This window comes from Nansenia antarctica, assembly GCF_963989245.1.
Source record: "Nansenia antarctica genome assembly, chromosome: 5".
Lineage (NCBI taxonomy): Eukaryota > Metazoa > Chordata > Actinopteri > Argentiniformes > Microstomatidae > Nansenia > Nansenia antarctica.
In genome coordinates, this window is record NC_137690.1 from 22,607,388 (window position 1) to 22,623,479 (window position 16,092).

The 16,092-nt window shown below is 47.8% G+C and overlaps 1 protein-coding gene across 1 annotated transcript in view; it reads left to right on the top strand.

Moving 5' to 3' along the window:
• smtnb (smoothelin b) overlaps positions 1 to 16,092 on the top strand; it is a gene marked incomplete at both ends in the record, with an annotated part of 49,915 nt that overhangs the window by 12,775 nt on the left and 21,048 nt on the right. Inside the window, 6 exons of the mRNA XM_080531477.1 lie at positions 2,640 to 2,797; positions 4,391 to 4,469; positions 4,714 to 4,792; positions 5,547 to 5,626; positions 11,798 to 11,900; positions 14,703 to 15,406. Coding sequence (XP_080387603.1) covers positions 2,640 to 2,797; positions 4,391 to 4,469; positions 4,714 to 4,792; positions 5,547 to 5,626; positions 11,798 to 11,900; positions 14,703 to 15,406 — 1,203 coding nt within the window. The remainder of the gene's footprint in view (positions 1 to 2,639; positions 2,798 to 4,390; positions 4,470 to 4,713; positions 4,793 to 5,546; positions 5,627 to 11,797; positions 11,901 to 14,702; positions 15,407 to 16,092) is intronic.

The following is a 16,092-nucleotide window of genomic DNA, read 5'->3' on the forward strand; positions in this document are numbered from 1 at the left end:
CAACTCCGCAGATTGATATACAAAATATTTTAACGTTAGTTTGTGCGTAATGCCGTCTCATGTTAAGTTCTCCTCTAAATGTATAGTCCCCCCCTCACTCAGTGAATAGTCTTTGCAAATTGCCCGGCAACAGTTCATTGTTGGCTTTATACATAATCAGTGCTGTCTTGAAATCTACTATATCCATCAGTTTCAGGGTATGCATCTTCATAAAGAGAACATTGGTATGATCAAGATATCCAGCATGATTAACTATTCTTACAGCTCTTTTTTGTAATATGCATAATGGTTGTAAAGTGGTTTTGTATGTATTTCCCCATACTTCAGGACAGTAATTCAGATATGGCAGAACAAATGAATAATATAAGGTATACAATGCTTTTTTGTTTAACAGGTGTCTTATTTTCCCCAATACTCCAATACTCCTTGCTACCTTTGATTTCACATAGCTTATGTGAGGTTTCCAACAGATCCTGTGGTCTAGAATCGCAACTAGAAATTTGGTCTCGTACACTCTTTCTATAATAAACAATGTTATTCATTGTTACTCTCACATCAGAATCTATTTTACGGTTTCCAAATGTCATCATATCAAGTTTAGTTTTTTTAACATTCAATGATAGTTTATTCAGATCAAACCATATTTTTAGTTTATTAATTTCTACTGTGATTACCTCCAAGAGCTGCTGAATTATGACCATGCATCACGCCCATGTGTCATAGTCCCAATCCCAGTTCTGCTGAGTTCCCCATCCTCTCTCCCCTCATGAGTCAGCAGGAATGTGAGGAATGACCTGTGTGAGGCTTGGCCTTTCCCACCCTGCTCCTGTCTGCCCATTTTTAGGCATGGCCCACTCACTCTTTTTCCTTCATTCCCCTCTCTTTCTCCCTGTCATCATATCTCTCCATTAACCACTCTATTTTTGCCTTCCTCCTCTCCCTCTCTTTCATACCTTGTAACTTCTCTTGACTTTTTCTTTTCTTTATCCAGTTTCTCCTCAGTCAGCTCAATGTTTTCCAAATTAAGTGCATAGGAGAGCCCCCTTGAGCAAGAGGCATTCTGGCTCCGTATTCAAACCACAGAGAGGCCTCAAACCCACCGACCTTGTCCCACCCTCATGAAAGGCACCCCATCTCCTCCCACCACCCGCCTGGGGATATATACGACTTATAGGCGACTCATAGGGTTGAATAGAACCCACCCCCAACCCTTGGTCCCTAACTATACCCTTCTTCATTCTCCCGTTTAAAGTGTTCAGTCTCTCGGTGCAGTCTGGCAAAAGGGTAGGGCTGTAACAGTTAATCCTTGCGTGTGTTGACAGGTTCCTGCTGTCAGTGCTGCAGGAGAGCTCTGTCATACACCTGACAGAGACGTGCTCCATCCACCCTCCCACGCTTTGGGCTGTCACTCACATTTAAAGCAGCTGGCTTTCAGAGCTTCTGTTTGTGCCTGCAGGCAAACACACACACACCCACACAGTCTTCAACCTGCCTCTGTCTTATAAAACACCTCTAACTCATGGAGCCACTTGAAGACCTAAAAGGGTCAGTGCTTCTGGGATGAGTGCTCTAAGTGGCCCACTTTGTTGACTGAGGCACAGTTGATAGCCACCCAGAGCCGTCTGGCCACTGTTCAACAGCAGAGAACGGATGAGCCCTGGAGAGCAGGACTGTGGGTTTAGTGTTGCCTTGTCTAGCCTTTCTCCTCGAGCACAGTAGCTCAGCAGCAGCTGTGAGCATGTCTGTTTCTAATTCTCAGCTCTGTGCTCAGGTGGCCCTGACTCTCGCTTTATTGAAGTTAAATCACTTGTCCCCAAACTATAAAATCTCCCATAAGCCGTGCTGACCCCATGACTCCCCACCACACTCAGAAGGCTAAGCCATGGCCCTGCAGCAGCCCAGCGCCGCCTGGCTCACACACTGCAACAGTCAACTAACATATCCTGTTGCACACGCATCATTGTACAATTTCAGACGGTTTCCTTTTCTAATTGAAGTAAGCACCGAAAATCACTAACAGAGCACTATTTGACTATGTGGCGAGAACGGTTCAGAGATTAGGGCGATTTGACTGTGTGCGTTTGGCAGAGCAGGGCAGGCATAACTCCTGCCGTCTCGTGTAAACGCACGTCTTAATGAGCTCGTTAGGTCGGGTTAATTACAGAGGGCGAGAGAGGGCTACCGTGCGAGGCTGTGGAGAGGAGGGTGTGGCGGCTGCTGAGCTGGTTTCCCATGGAGAGACCGGGATGAAGGAGCCTTCACAGAGGGGCTTGGAGTCGACGGCCACAGCGGTTTGACTTTACAGGGCAGAGGGCTCCAGCCAAAGAGCTCCAGCATCTGCCAGCACTGCCAGTCTGGTTAATTACCACTCTGTAACTCCTCTGGAAATAGAGCATGTGACCTGAGCACTGGGAGCACCATTTCCGTGTGTGTGTGTGTGTGTGTGTGTGTGCGCGCGCGTGCGTGCGCGTGCATGCACTCTCAACAGTTGGTGGAAATGTGACGACCATCTTAGCCATAAAGTATGTCTGGCAGTGTGTGCTTTCCCGCTGTGCTTGTTCTCCAGTGATGACACTGACTTGTCCCTCTCTCTCTCTCTCTCTCTCTCTCTCTCTCTCTCTCTCTCTCTCTCTCTGTAGCTGGATGGGACAGTAGATCTGGATGAGCGGCGTCTGATCCGATCAGCCATCCGGGAGCTGAGGAGGAGAGAGATAGAGGATATGGAGGCTGCCCTGGCTAGCAAACGCTTTCGCCCCACACGCCTCCACCAACAGGAAGACAAAGAGAACCAACACAGGTGAGACACATTACACACAGACCCTCCTGCCTGAACACCATGGCAGATCGCAGCGGTCCTGGTGAGTTGCTCGGGGAACTAGAGACAACAAGTACACAAACCCAGATGCAGCATTCCCTCTCCTTCTCCAGGGAGGCACATCGGTCGGACAGAACGTCTGGAAAAGTTATATCTGTGAATCTATTGGGACAAGGAAGTGAAAGCACAACTCATTTGCCATCATTTTGTGATGCATGTACACAGACACAGACGTCATTTACAGTAGTTGCGTGCAATTAATTGGATTTGTATTTTATTTGTCTTTATTGACCCATTACAGCAGGCTTTTAGCATTTTACAGCTTCAGTGATGCGCAGCCGCCAAGTCCCATCACACAGCGGCAGCGGACGGAAAAACGAACGACTCTGCGTTTTAAAGCTACTGTCGCCTCCCGTCATCTGTTTATATGCAGTTTGTCTTTCATTTAATTGATCCAATTGTAAAACAGGACCAACAGACTCTCGTTGATTCTATTCAACAACATCCCTTTGTGAGCCCATTATCATTGTGCTTTTTAAACTTGTTTTCATTGGACTTGACTTGGAATTGTAGTTCCCTCCAGTGTGAGTGAGAGCTGTAGCGTCTAGGCCGGGCCCTGTGGGCTGTGCTGGATTACACACTGCTCTCACTCTGCTAATGAATGGCTAGCTTCAGTGCAGGGCCTTAGCAGATGGTCTGAACTCCTGTTTGGGGTTGGAGTTCAGACTTCCCAGAAGTCGAAGCTCCTCCACGTCTCTCCAGACCTATACAGTATCGTAGCCCCCCCCCCTTTGCTACTGGATCCTATTATGAACAATGGCAGCGTTAAATGACTTCCATCCGCTGTTGTAGTTGGATTACTTGGGTTACAAAAATAACAGAAGTGCAGGATTTTGTGAAATCAAAAGTCAAACACATGCACGCACATTTGTGCGCACACACACATACACACGCACCCCTCCTACACACACGCGCATGCACACACAATCCTTCTGAATGCAATATTATCCGTTGCTATTCACTGTTGGAATGTGAAGCATTCCCCACAACGTTCCACACATCCTCTAATACCAATGAGGCGAGGAGGAGGAGGAGGAGGAGGAGGAGAGGAAGAGGTGGAATGAGTCACAGAGAGGAATGAAAAGAGGCAGTGGAGATGGATAGATATATGAGGAGAAGGAGGAGGAAGAGAAAAACCTTTGCCAGGCTGTGTCAGGCAGGCTCTGTCCTTCGTGTGTCCAACATGCTGTTACTTTTTCCAGGCTGGATTTGGGAATCTTTTCTGATGTTTTTCCCAGCCAAGAAAAACTGTCTGGCATCTTGGGTTTCTGCGCTGCCTAAGCATCACACTCAGCATGGTAGAGCTCACAGCTCAGAGAGGAGCCAGGAGATTCCACAACACTACAATAACTGTCCCATTGTGGAGCTCACTCCACCTTTGGCAATCTAGTCATAACTGTCTCTTTAAACATGCACCTTGACGTGTGTGTGTGTGTGTGTGTGTCTTTGTGTGTGTGTGTGTGTGTGTGTGTGTGTGTGTGTGTGTGTGTGTGTGTGTGTGTATGTGATTCTCAGGTCGGAATCAAGTGACACTTTAGACATTCTCTCTGGGAAGCTACAAGCCATCGAGGATATTGATGAGCTTACTAGACTGGTAGGTATACAACACAGTACGCAGAGTCACCACAACACTCCTTAACAATCGTCCGTTGCATTCACAGACACGGGCCCACTAGTGAATAGACGGGTCAGGTTATTATCACTCTCACAGCTCAGTCGGCCCATCTCTTTCTCTTGTCTGTATCTCTGTGTACATACATGTGTGTGTGTGTTGCTGTCCACTGGTGAAGTGGACCTTTCCTACTGGTTGTAATGGGTGCCTGTGTGTTTCTGTGCAGCTACGCGGAGCCAGCGAGTATGAGGAGAGGAAGCTGATTAGAGCAGCTATCCGCCGCCTGCGAGATGAGGAGGGACAGGGTGAGTACACCAGAGGAGGAACAGATAGATAGATAGAGAGTGAGGGGGAGGAGGAGGTAGAGGGAAAAGTCAGAATAGGATGTTGATCCTGAACAGGCCCATGGTGTTCTGGGTGGGATTCAGTGTGACCCAGTTTAGGTGGTGAGGCAATGTCTCCCTCAGGTGTGTGTGTGTGTGTGTGTGTGTGTGTGTGTGTGTGTGTTATACGTGGTCGGTGGTGCAGATCTTACCTGTGATGGGGGAGCAGATAGTGGATTCCTGCCATTCCTTAGCCCTGTCTGGTCTATGTGAGGCCCCTGTCACCCACAGTGGTTAGGAGAGACTCAATGACGTGGGGAAGGTGTGGCTGACACACAGAGGGAGGTAGACACACACACACACACACACACACACACACACACACACAGAGGGAGGGAGGTAGACACTGCTCCCTGCTACCTGATAAGGAGGACATGTTGGGACACCTCTCTCAGATAATCATGTCCCCTGTCACCCAAGTTCTCGCTTTTTATCATTTTACTCTCTCACTATCTCTACCCACCTCTCATCCCCTTTTTAATTCAGCAGTGGCTAGTTATAGACTAGGTAGGCTGGTTTGGAACCTGTTCCTCCCACCTTTACTCAGTTCTCAGTCATTACCAGTGTAATCACACATGCCACCATGTCTCCCTCCCTGCTCAGCCTTTGTGGGTGTATTTCTGTGTCAGGTGTGTTTCTATATGCGTGTGTAACACGTTGGCTGTGTGTGTCTCAGGAGCGGTGGAGAAGGGGAGGCCTGCTGGTCGATACCTGGAGCCAGAGACCCTCGAGACCCATAGCAACTTGGGACCAGGGGTGAGTACAGGGAGGGGTCTCTGGGGGGAGGAGGGGTCTCTGCCTCAATAATTTATACAAAGATCTAAAGTTTGAAATGAAGAATGAGGATGTTGCAACGTATGCATCAACTTTTATTTGCGAAAATAAGCACAGCACAGACTAATTTGTGGGTGCTGAGTGTATGTCTGTACGGAAACAGTGACCCCTGAGGTTTTCTGCTGCCACAATGAAGAATGCAGCAAGCAAAAACACCCAGGCATGTGACCGGGCCAGACACTGTGTCATGAGTGTGTCCTTACCATGGCCCAAAGACTTAAATTGTCTGTCTGAATGCCAGATGAGACATATACACACACACACCGCAGTGGCTGCCACGACGCAAGGAATGTATTTTTTTTCTTCTTCATTCCACATTCACTTTTTGGCTAAGACCTACACCCAGAAAGGAAAGGAAATTTGCTCATGGACTGCCGTTTTGGAGAAGCAGGGTGATCCTGAGTGATATGAACACCCTCCAAGCCAAGCATGTCATTTTACACATTACTATTTACACAGCCTGTCACTCACACACTCCGGCACGAGGGGAAATCAAAACGTTCGATTATGTGTGGTACGGCACCAGAGGTGTGGCGTGGGTGTGCATTTTTAAGATTGGATAAGATTGATATATTCTCTTTTTGCCTTTCTATCGCTATCCCTCTCTTCTCTCTCTCTTCCTCTCAGGGCTGAGACTGGAATCTCTTCAAGTTTGGTTAGGAGAGGCCCCCTTGTGGTTAGTGAAACAAACAACTGGATTGTTAAACCGAATGGCGTCTTTTCAAGATGATATAATGAGATTTTTCCTGTGTAAGCATTACAGATTGACTGATGAGTGTAGCACACTGATAATGTCTTAATGGCATCACTGTAAAACAGCCTGTCTGGGAGAAGTCGCCTGGGGCCAGATGGTATCTTATCAGGGTCGTTTGATCAGTTTGTGTCTGTACTCGCTTTGATGAATGCTCTGTTTTCTAATCACAGGATTTCTGTGGGAAAAAATTAAGGTAATTCCTATTGCATGCAGTCCTTTTTAGGGTTTGTGAAAGTGATGGAGAGGGGGGGGTGAGTCTGTCCAGCTTAGCCTGAGTAGTAGTATACAATCATCATAACAGAGAAAAGTTTGTCACGTGCTCTGATAGTCTTGTTGGCTCGTAACAAAAAGCATTGACGTCAACAACTGGTTCTCTTTTGTGGTATTTCCTTTACAGTCTGATGTTGTTAGTCATAGATTTTGGCACCCTATAAATCTTTTGCTCTATTGTGTGAAGATGAAGCTACAGTAATGTAATTGTGTAATTGTTCTAGGCCAGAGTAACAGGATTTGGTGGCACAGCTGTCCTTGACTTTTAAACGTCTTCTGTATGTCTGTGTTGGGAGTGTGTCCTGTGTGAGTATCCTTTATATATTTGAACTTGTGACTGAGTTCAGTGGGTGTCTTTTTTTTTTGTTTCTTTGTGGCTGTGTGTTTGGAGTCTGGCTCTACTGACAGGAAATAGGATAGCATTTTAGGGTCACGGGGCACACAAACATACAGACCCATCTACCTCACTTCTTCTGAGACAGGGGGCTCTGTGCTCAGATGGCGGGGCTGATCTGGTCCTCATGCTGTCAGAGAGCCACAGGTGGGGTGAGGGGGCGGGGGTGAGGGGGGGGGCAGACAGACAGCCCACCAGCTGTGGCCCAGTAGTTCAGTCTGCTCTAATGGGGACGCGGCCAAGAACAACAGCAGCCACCGGCAGCAGGACTCCTTCCACATGCATCACAGGAGCGGATCTCTTTGAGCTGCACTCGATTGTGCTGGGGCAGATGGAGGCCTCAGATAGTAGTCTATAGATCACAAGCACGCACACACACACTTTGAGTGTAAAGGTCTACAGCAGCCACCTAAATACAGCTGCTGACCTCAGTTGATGTATTAGAGCAGTTTGTATCTCACATTCAAATGAGAATACAATGCAAACATTTTCATTTTAATCATTGGTGGGAGTTCCATTTATTTATGTATTGTGGCTGTTATGCTCAGTTTTTCACCAGGCACCAATGGGCCTGCTAGTGGTTATTGATGACTATGTTCATAATGAATGTGCATGAATTGAAGGGGATAACTGAGGTAAAAGCTTCCATCTGGCCAGTAGAAAAGAGCATTTTGTACACGTACAGTGTAGTTCAAATCTGTAATTACATGTATGGGTGAAAGAATGTTGGCTTGAAGAAACAACTTTTGTGGGACTGAAAAAAAAACATACATATTTTTCTTTTTTTTTCTTCTTTTTTTTTTTAAGTGCAGAGGTTTCATGCTATATTTCTCTTTTGTCTGAAGAAACTTGCCAATTAAGGCTCAGTCACAATTGGCAAGAACAAAGGAGTTAACTTTTGTCAAAACAAAGGAAAAGACTGTCAACCAGGCGCCCACTAACCTATAAGAAAAGTGAGTGAGGGTGAAGGAGAGGGAGCCCTGTGGAGACAGAATGGGAGAGGGGGGAAGTTGAGGGAGTGGCCTCTTAGTGTAAGAGTATGTGTGTGAAAATGTGTGTGTGTGTGTGTGTGTGTGTGTGTGTGTGGTGTAGGAGTGTATGGTGACTTGGGGAGTAGGGAGGCAGAGTAGAGGACGTCTTGACTACGAGAGGGAGAGCTGAGAGAGAGAGGGACAGTAAAAGGAGCCAGGGAGAAAAGGTAGAGGACGCATCCTTTCTTTCCATTCACAAGTCTAGCTCCTCTGTCTCTCTTTCTTTCTATTTCTCTTTTCCTTTAGGCTAAGGTGTATAGGATACCTGCCTGCCTCTACCTGCCTCTGAGCTTTAACTACAAATATGCTATATAGCTGTTCACCATAATTAACAGTAGAATGTATCTATGTTCCTAAAACTTAATTTGAAAGCGAACGGTAGCTTGGGGTAGTGTCTCTGTCAGTGCCAGGTGTGTGTAGAACAGGCAGAGGTGAGGCAAGGGAGGGGACGACGACTGTAGACAGTCTTGTTTGTTCTCTAATCTGATCTCATCATAAACCTGCGCTGTAACAAACTGAGTAAAGAGCTACAAGAGATAACTGGGCTCAACATCTGCTTCTTTGAGCCTCGGAAAAGCGCTATATACATTTAATGAATTATTATTATTATTATTTATAGCGAGGAAGACAGAAAGGGGCGAGAGAGAGAGTTTAGCCTGGCATTTGAATGATGTGTGGTGCTGAAAAATGGGGCTGTGTGTGTGTGTGTGTGTGTGTGTGTGTGTGTGTGTGTGATGAAATGATTGCTACCTCATTCCTGCTACTGTATTTCACTTATTGGAGGCAGGCCGAGCGTGTGGCTTCTCGGGTTTTGCCATGCAGTAATGGAAAATGACCCTCTCAGACTCCCCTCATCCATGTGGATGGTCTGACCTCATCTGCAAGCTGATGGAAAATAAGCCTGTTCAAACCCAGGTAGCTAATCCTTGGTGTGGCTGGATCTCTGTGGCTTGATGAAAGCTAAGGCTGTCCTCTCTCAGCCTTTATTGTTGTTTTTGTGTGGCTGCAAGGGTTCAGAGGAGTCCAGATGGCCCACGCCTCGGCTGTGGTCAGGCCAGAGGACAGTTGCCATGTTTGTGTGGAGGAGGCAGAACCTTCACAATTACAACTCGAGACAAGCAGCAAACAGCCTCCTGAGGACAGATGAGGTGACCTGTGTGAGGTCAGGACCAGCCACAAGAGCACAGCTCAGAGCCGCTCAGGGTGCTGTCTGGGTTGGGGACTGGGTTGGTTGGTCCCACTCAATCAGGTCAGGTCTGCTCTGCTCTGTCAGGGCCAGAGACCAGAGTGAGGCCGCTAATTACAGCGTGGGATTGGCAACGGCTTTGTCTTTTCTCTCCTTCACACACCACTTTATCTCTTTCTTTCCTCAGTCTCTGTGTCTGTGAGAACTATGTTCCCTGTGGTTTAGGGGGAGCTGTGAAATTATCACTGTCTGACAGGCTCCTGGTCGTGGCAAAGGAGAGGAGGGGCAAAGGAGAGGAGGGGGATAGGGAAGGGGAGGAGAGGAACACTGGGGTGGGTGGGGGGGGGGGGGGGGGGGGGGGCTCTTCCTAATTTGTGCTTCCAGCTCACACATCATTACCGCCTCAGCCTCTTTGAATGAAAAACCCTCCTTAAGAGTATCATGAGAGTAGTGTTGGTGTTTTTTTAAATTCTTCAATTTTCAATTATCTCTATTGATCAACCTAGCCTCTCTCTCCTTTTCCTCTGTGTGTGCTGTTGCAGCTGTTGAGATGAAGTGTTTTAGTGAGACGGTCAGTGGCTGGTCCTGGCTCATCACTCACAGGCTAATGAGTCACTAAGCTGATCTCAGACCAGTGCTCCACCTCTTACAGTACACAGATAATGAGCCTATTGTGTTTTTGTCTGGTGAGAGTATGACTGTGATTGAGCTACTGTCCTGTTATCCGCTGCTGAACTCTAGGTGGGGATGGTCATAGTCAATGGAGCAGAACCCACGAGGCCGTTCTCACGTCTCCCTCTCAGGTGTGTTTGGTTGGAGCAGGCTCCGTTTGCTCACTCACTTACCTGCCACTCTCTCACCTCCCTCTGACCACAGCCTGATTTGATTAAAGGGATATTACACTTTGGTTCCTTACCGTGAAAATAGTATATGGTCTAGGAGAAACTGTACTCACTTCAGCTCACTTTAGCCACCGCTAAGGAAAATAATCTAATGCTGTGAATGGGAGCAGGAGACAAAATTAAATATTGCATGGCCAAATCATCTCAAATGAACTTTCAGACTTTGTTGGTAGTTATTTTGAGGTGATTTGGCCACAAATGTTGAACTGTCTACTGCTCCTATTCACTCCATTTGACTTTTTCTCAACGGTGGCTAAAGTTAGCTGAAGTAAGTACTGACTATTTAAACATTTGTGTGTGTCTGTCTTGTCAAACATGACATTTGGTTTTAATATTGGTAGTGGTGTTTCACTGCTCTATTTCTGACACAAACACGGTAGAATTGTTGTTTAAGGGTGTTTAAGGTCAGAATCACATGTTTACAGAACAGTGAAGCAGCCAGGGTTCTGGTTTCACTATTCTGGGATGTGTTTTGTCAAATACCTTATGGTTTCAAATACATTACTTACTGTAAAGTTATTTTTGACATTTCTAAATAAGCATGTGTAGAAACACTATAAAAGGGTCTGATCCTTCAACACTGTACCACAGATGCACTTTAGTGGAGTGGTTTGTGGGACACTGGAGCTTTTTGGACGTGTGTGTGTGTGCGTGCGTGTGTGGAGGCCTTGGTGTTTGTACAGCTGATCCTCCTGTGGAGTAGCTGAAGGTCAGGCACCAGGGGCCCAACAGCAGTGGCAGCATCTACATCTTCCCTTCTCCTTCTCCCCTTTCCTCTCCGTCTCGACCTCCCCACCTCTCCCCGTTTCCTCTCCTTATGCCATGAATGTGTGCAGTCTCTCCTCTATGCCTCTCCCTCCTGCTGTGTCCTTCCTCTATCAATGTAGATTAGGACCAGACTGTTTCTCCTGCCTGGCTGTGCACCGTGTGCAGCTCTCTCTATCCTGAGGGCCAGACTTCAGACTGACCTCTCCCTCCTCCATCTTGGCCAGGGTCAGAGGTCAGATAGATGGGCTGCCCAGAGGCCAGGCAGATGTTCAGCAACCCAGTGCGTTAGCCACACCCTGCAACCATCACTCCAGAGGGTCAAAGGGTCAATGGGTGTTACCACTGAGTCACAGACTCCCTTGGTATAGAATTCAGCTCTCAAGTATGGGTTAGTTCACCTGCAAAGGTGTGTTTGGCTAATGCTCTGAAGCTGTCTTTTCCCACGATGAGGAGGGACAGGGTAGAGACATGAGGCTAGTGTTGTTATTATCACAGCAGGCCAGGCCAGGCCTCTCTCTTTGAGGACTGCTAGACCCTGACGTATTACACAAGACTGCTCTGATTGCCCCCATACAGAACTTTATGCACCTGTTTGTTTGTTTTTGTCACTGATCTGATCGGACCGTTGGGAGGGATGGGATGGGATGGGCGGGTGGTCTCTGTTCGATCTTCCCATCTTGGAACATCATGTCAGAAGATATTAAAGGTCCCTATTCCTTTGTCTATGCATCGAGGCGATGCATTGTAAGTCAGTCAGTGTCTCTGATTTGCGTATTTTGTTTTTGCAGGACACAGAGAGGGAGAGCCTTGGTGAGCGAGAGCGAATCAGATCACAGATCCGGGAGCTGCGCAGCCACCAGACGCAGCAGGGCAAAGAACTGCACAGGACAGGTGAGCAACAGTATTCCACACTGAAGCAGCCCTCAGGTGTGACTGCCATCCGTGAGGCTTGTAGAATAGCCAGTGTATAAGTTTTACACACACACACACACACACACAGTTTTAGTCACAACAAACACATACTGTAAACTGTTTAAATGTTTGTACTGTATATAAGGCATGTTTATATGGCAGTTTTTGCATTAGCTTAAAGGTCGGGTTTGGATAGGGGCTTAGACTTAACACAACATTGATTCGAATATTGCCTGTATCTCCACATTCATGCACCTCTCAATGCAATTTCCTCTAGACTGATTGTGAAAAAGCCAATAGAGCCATTTTACTGTGGTGGAGGTCAGTGGAGTTGACAGGGTCAGATTTGTTTTTAGCTCCTCTACAACCGTATTACAGGTTAGAGACACCCCAGTCATGGGACTAACTGCTCTAGCTTTGTGTGTGAAGGAATTTCATTTACCACTGTGTTAGCGGACCTAAAAATAAAACATGAATGAATGATTCACTTTACTAGGTATGAATGTGGTACTCCAACCTAAAACCTTGTGACTTGTACACACACATCTAGACAATGAAGAATAGGTTTTATGGACAAAAGAGTGCTAGGTTGGATTGAGAGAGATGCAACCAAGGATGAGAGGAAAGGACTGAAAATGTGGTTATGGCCTGACTGATTTGAATATAGGCCGACTGGTTTGAATATGGCCCGACTGGTTTTGTTAACCAAACTCATTCGCCCTTGAGTATTATTTTTTATCTGAGGTGGAAGGTGTTCAGGGAACCAAACCTAGATCCAATGGTCCATAGTAAGTTCATGTTGCACACAGGATCCTGCTCAACGACCAGTGTCCGTTTCTGGTCTTATGGGAGGGCACAGGAATTTCAAAGGGGGAACACACACCCATAGTGATACCTCTACTATTTCAAGCAGAACAGAGCAGAACTCTGTTTTAACGTGGCCCAGAAACACACAGCTCTCCCTGCCTTACTCTCGCCCTGCAATTAGGGCCGGGGTGAAGTCAGGGCTAGCGGCAGGAGCGGACCTCCAGAGAGGTCTGAGGGATTGTGGGGAGGAGCTGTTTGAAATGGACGCCGATAGTACAAAGACACAGGAAGTTTGTGGCTGGGAACGGACAGGATAGGGTGGGGTAGGTCAGTGGTGGTATGGTGTGGAGGGTAGTGGTGTATTTTAACAGAGAAAAGGGGAGAGAAAGAAAAACTCTGCTAAATATGGAAGATTGGGGGGTGGGAGAGGAGGAGGAGGAGGAGGAGATGCGTGTACGTGACCACCATGTACACACATCTACCCCTGTCTTACACATACATTTAAACAAACGGTACAGTAGCATACTCTTGGGCAAGTTAACACTAACGCTCCATATAGTATTAGTGACAAGCCTGTGATTTAGGAAATTAGCTGTTTGCAGAGGCACTGAGTGGAATGTGTTCCGTCCCTCCATTTCCCCAGGGAGCCACACTACACAACTCTGCGTTGAAAATACCCCTTTTGTGTTTTGTTGTTGTTGTTGTTGTTGCAGCTTTGTGTTTGTGTATTCATTAATTCAGGGAAGGGCGAGCGGTCCACATTATGCCCCCCTATGGTTATTTTAAGACTAATCTCTCATTATCCAAGAGCAGAAGGGGTTTTCCCAGAAATCTTCACAACAACGCACAATGGACACAGTACAAAGAGCCAACGACACTAGTGCGAGAGGTCAAGAGATGTGCTCCTTCTGCTGCCTTTCACTTCAACCATAGTTCTGTTTTAATTGGAGTGGACCAAAGCCCATCACTAGATAACGCATCTCACTGTGTTGTGGTCTGTCACGTGTCAGACAAGCAGGCAATATCTGTTTGTTGTGATGATGATGAAGTGAATGTGCATGATGGGCATGTCTCTTAGTCAAACTCTATTACACAACTATTTAGTGCAACCCAGGCATTGGAAGCTGAGAGAGTCTTCTGTGGCTTGGTCAGACCAGAGTTGGGGCTTCCCCCTCAGGGATGTGATTTGTAAACGATAGTCCTGCACGCTTTGTGAACCCTGTTTGCCTATTTGGATAGGACATGCGGTGATGTCTATGCTGTTAGAACACTGACTTTGTGAGGCTGACTGTGTCCAGCCTCAGAGTAGCACCAAGGGATGTGAGTGTTGGAGAGACTTAGACTGGAGGAGGGGGGGGTGGGTGTGGGCACGGCAGTGTTGTTTGGAGTGTGGTTTCCTGAGGAGAGGAGGAGGAATGAAGGAGGTTGGACACGGGGGAGGGGGAAGTACTTGTCTTAGTCTCTATTTCACCCCCACTTCCCCCTACACTTCCTGAGTTTAGTTACCACCTAATGTTCCGGTGCTTGCTTGCTCTCTTACACTCTGTTTGTCTCACTTACTCACACACACACACACACACACACACACACACACACACACACACACACATACACAAACTGTCCAGGGATTGGAGGCTGGCGTAGAGGAAATGCCTACATCCCCTCATGTCTCCACGTATCTCCTCTCTGATCCCCAGAGGCGCTCCTACATCTTTAGCTCTGTGCTCGGGGGGCTTGGGAGGCAACGGAAGCCATTCATAACCTCAAGACACCAAATTCAGCTCTAACTGTGCGTCATGTGACATTCCATCTTGTTTGTGTTAGTTCGGAGAAACAGAAAAGACGAAGTACAGAGTACTGAAAACTGTTCCATAGGATGAAATCCTCTGTGCGTGTGTGTGTATGTGTGTGTGTACTATAGGTACATGAGTAGGTTCTACTCACTGTGTGTGTGTGTGTGTGTGTGTGTCATAGATTCCAACTCAGGAATGGTGCTGGTTCTGGACCCCCTGGTGAGCGAGGAGGTCCCGGGGCCTTTGCCGGGCCTGCCACAGCGGGACTCTGTGACATCAGAGCCGGACGCAGTCCTGCCCCACCGCCAGCGCTCTGACTCTGGGGCCTCTGATCGCAGCCTGGCCTCAGTGCCCTCCAGGGCCCGTATAGACTCTGGAGCTTCTGAGAAGAGTGTGAGCTCAGCCTTCCGGGCCAGACTGGACTCTGGGGCGTCAGACAGGAGCCAGTGTTCAGCTCACCGCAGCCGCCTGGACTCCGGGGCCTCGGAGCCCAGCATCACCTCCTGCTTCAGACAGAGGCTGGACTCTGGCACCTCTGACTCCAGCGTGGGCCCACCAGCACGACCCTGCCTGGGCTCCGAGGCCTCCGACAGCGCCGGCCTGCTGTCACGGAAACGGCTGGACTCTGGGACGTCTGACCTGAGCGGGGGCGTGTCCACACCTGTTGGACGCGGCCGAGTGGACTCCTCCAGCACGGACTCCGAGGTTGAGAGCAACAACCACCGTCCAGCCAGCCACCCAGCCCCACCTAGCCACGACATCTCTGTCACTGACCCTGACCGTGATCAGTCTGATGGGGCCGTCTTATCCAGGAGAGTTCCAGGCTCCCACAACGGCCTGCTTAACGGAAGTGCCAGAGGAAAGATTGACATCCAGGAACAGAAGGTACAGCTTACAAACTAGTATCAGCAATGTGACACATTAGAACATTGAATCATGAACCCACACTGTATTCCGCTGTACCAGAAGGAGAAGTAGAATATTTGAATGCATAACCCCACTAGAGGGGGCTGTTGAGCTGTGTTGCATCAACTGGCTGCAATGCTCATTAACTTGTTGAGATTTTTTCTTTCTTTACCCCCCTCACCCCCTCCCCCCCCACCCTCTCTCCCTCTCCGTGACACATAATTTCTCAGCCACACCATTGTCACACTGACAGCTATAAACATCTCATGTTTCTCTCGACGCGTGTTAAGCCCTGTTTGTTTGACTCTGTTTCTTGGCTACACAAACACGTTCGTTACCTCAGAACTGGTCCCAAAACGTTGCTTTGTCGGGGTCGGTTCTGATTCACTTCTGTTCTCTGTCTCATCCACCTCCTGTCAGGAGGGGAGACACAGCGCCTGGCCAGTGATCTGTGTCTCCTCAGTCCGCAGCACCAGCAGTGCTGAAGCCCCGTAACAGACAAACACACAGGCTGGAGATGGATGCTTCTGTATTCACTTTCTGTTTTGTTCGCTGAATCCCTTCATCGAGGGCCTTCGGTCACTATGACTTGTTTACCCGACTCAGGCTCCAGGCTCTTTTATAGAACCCCATAATACACTAATGCACAGTGGGTGTTTACAATT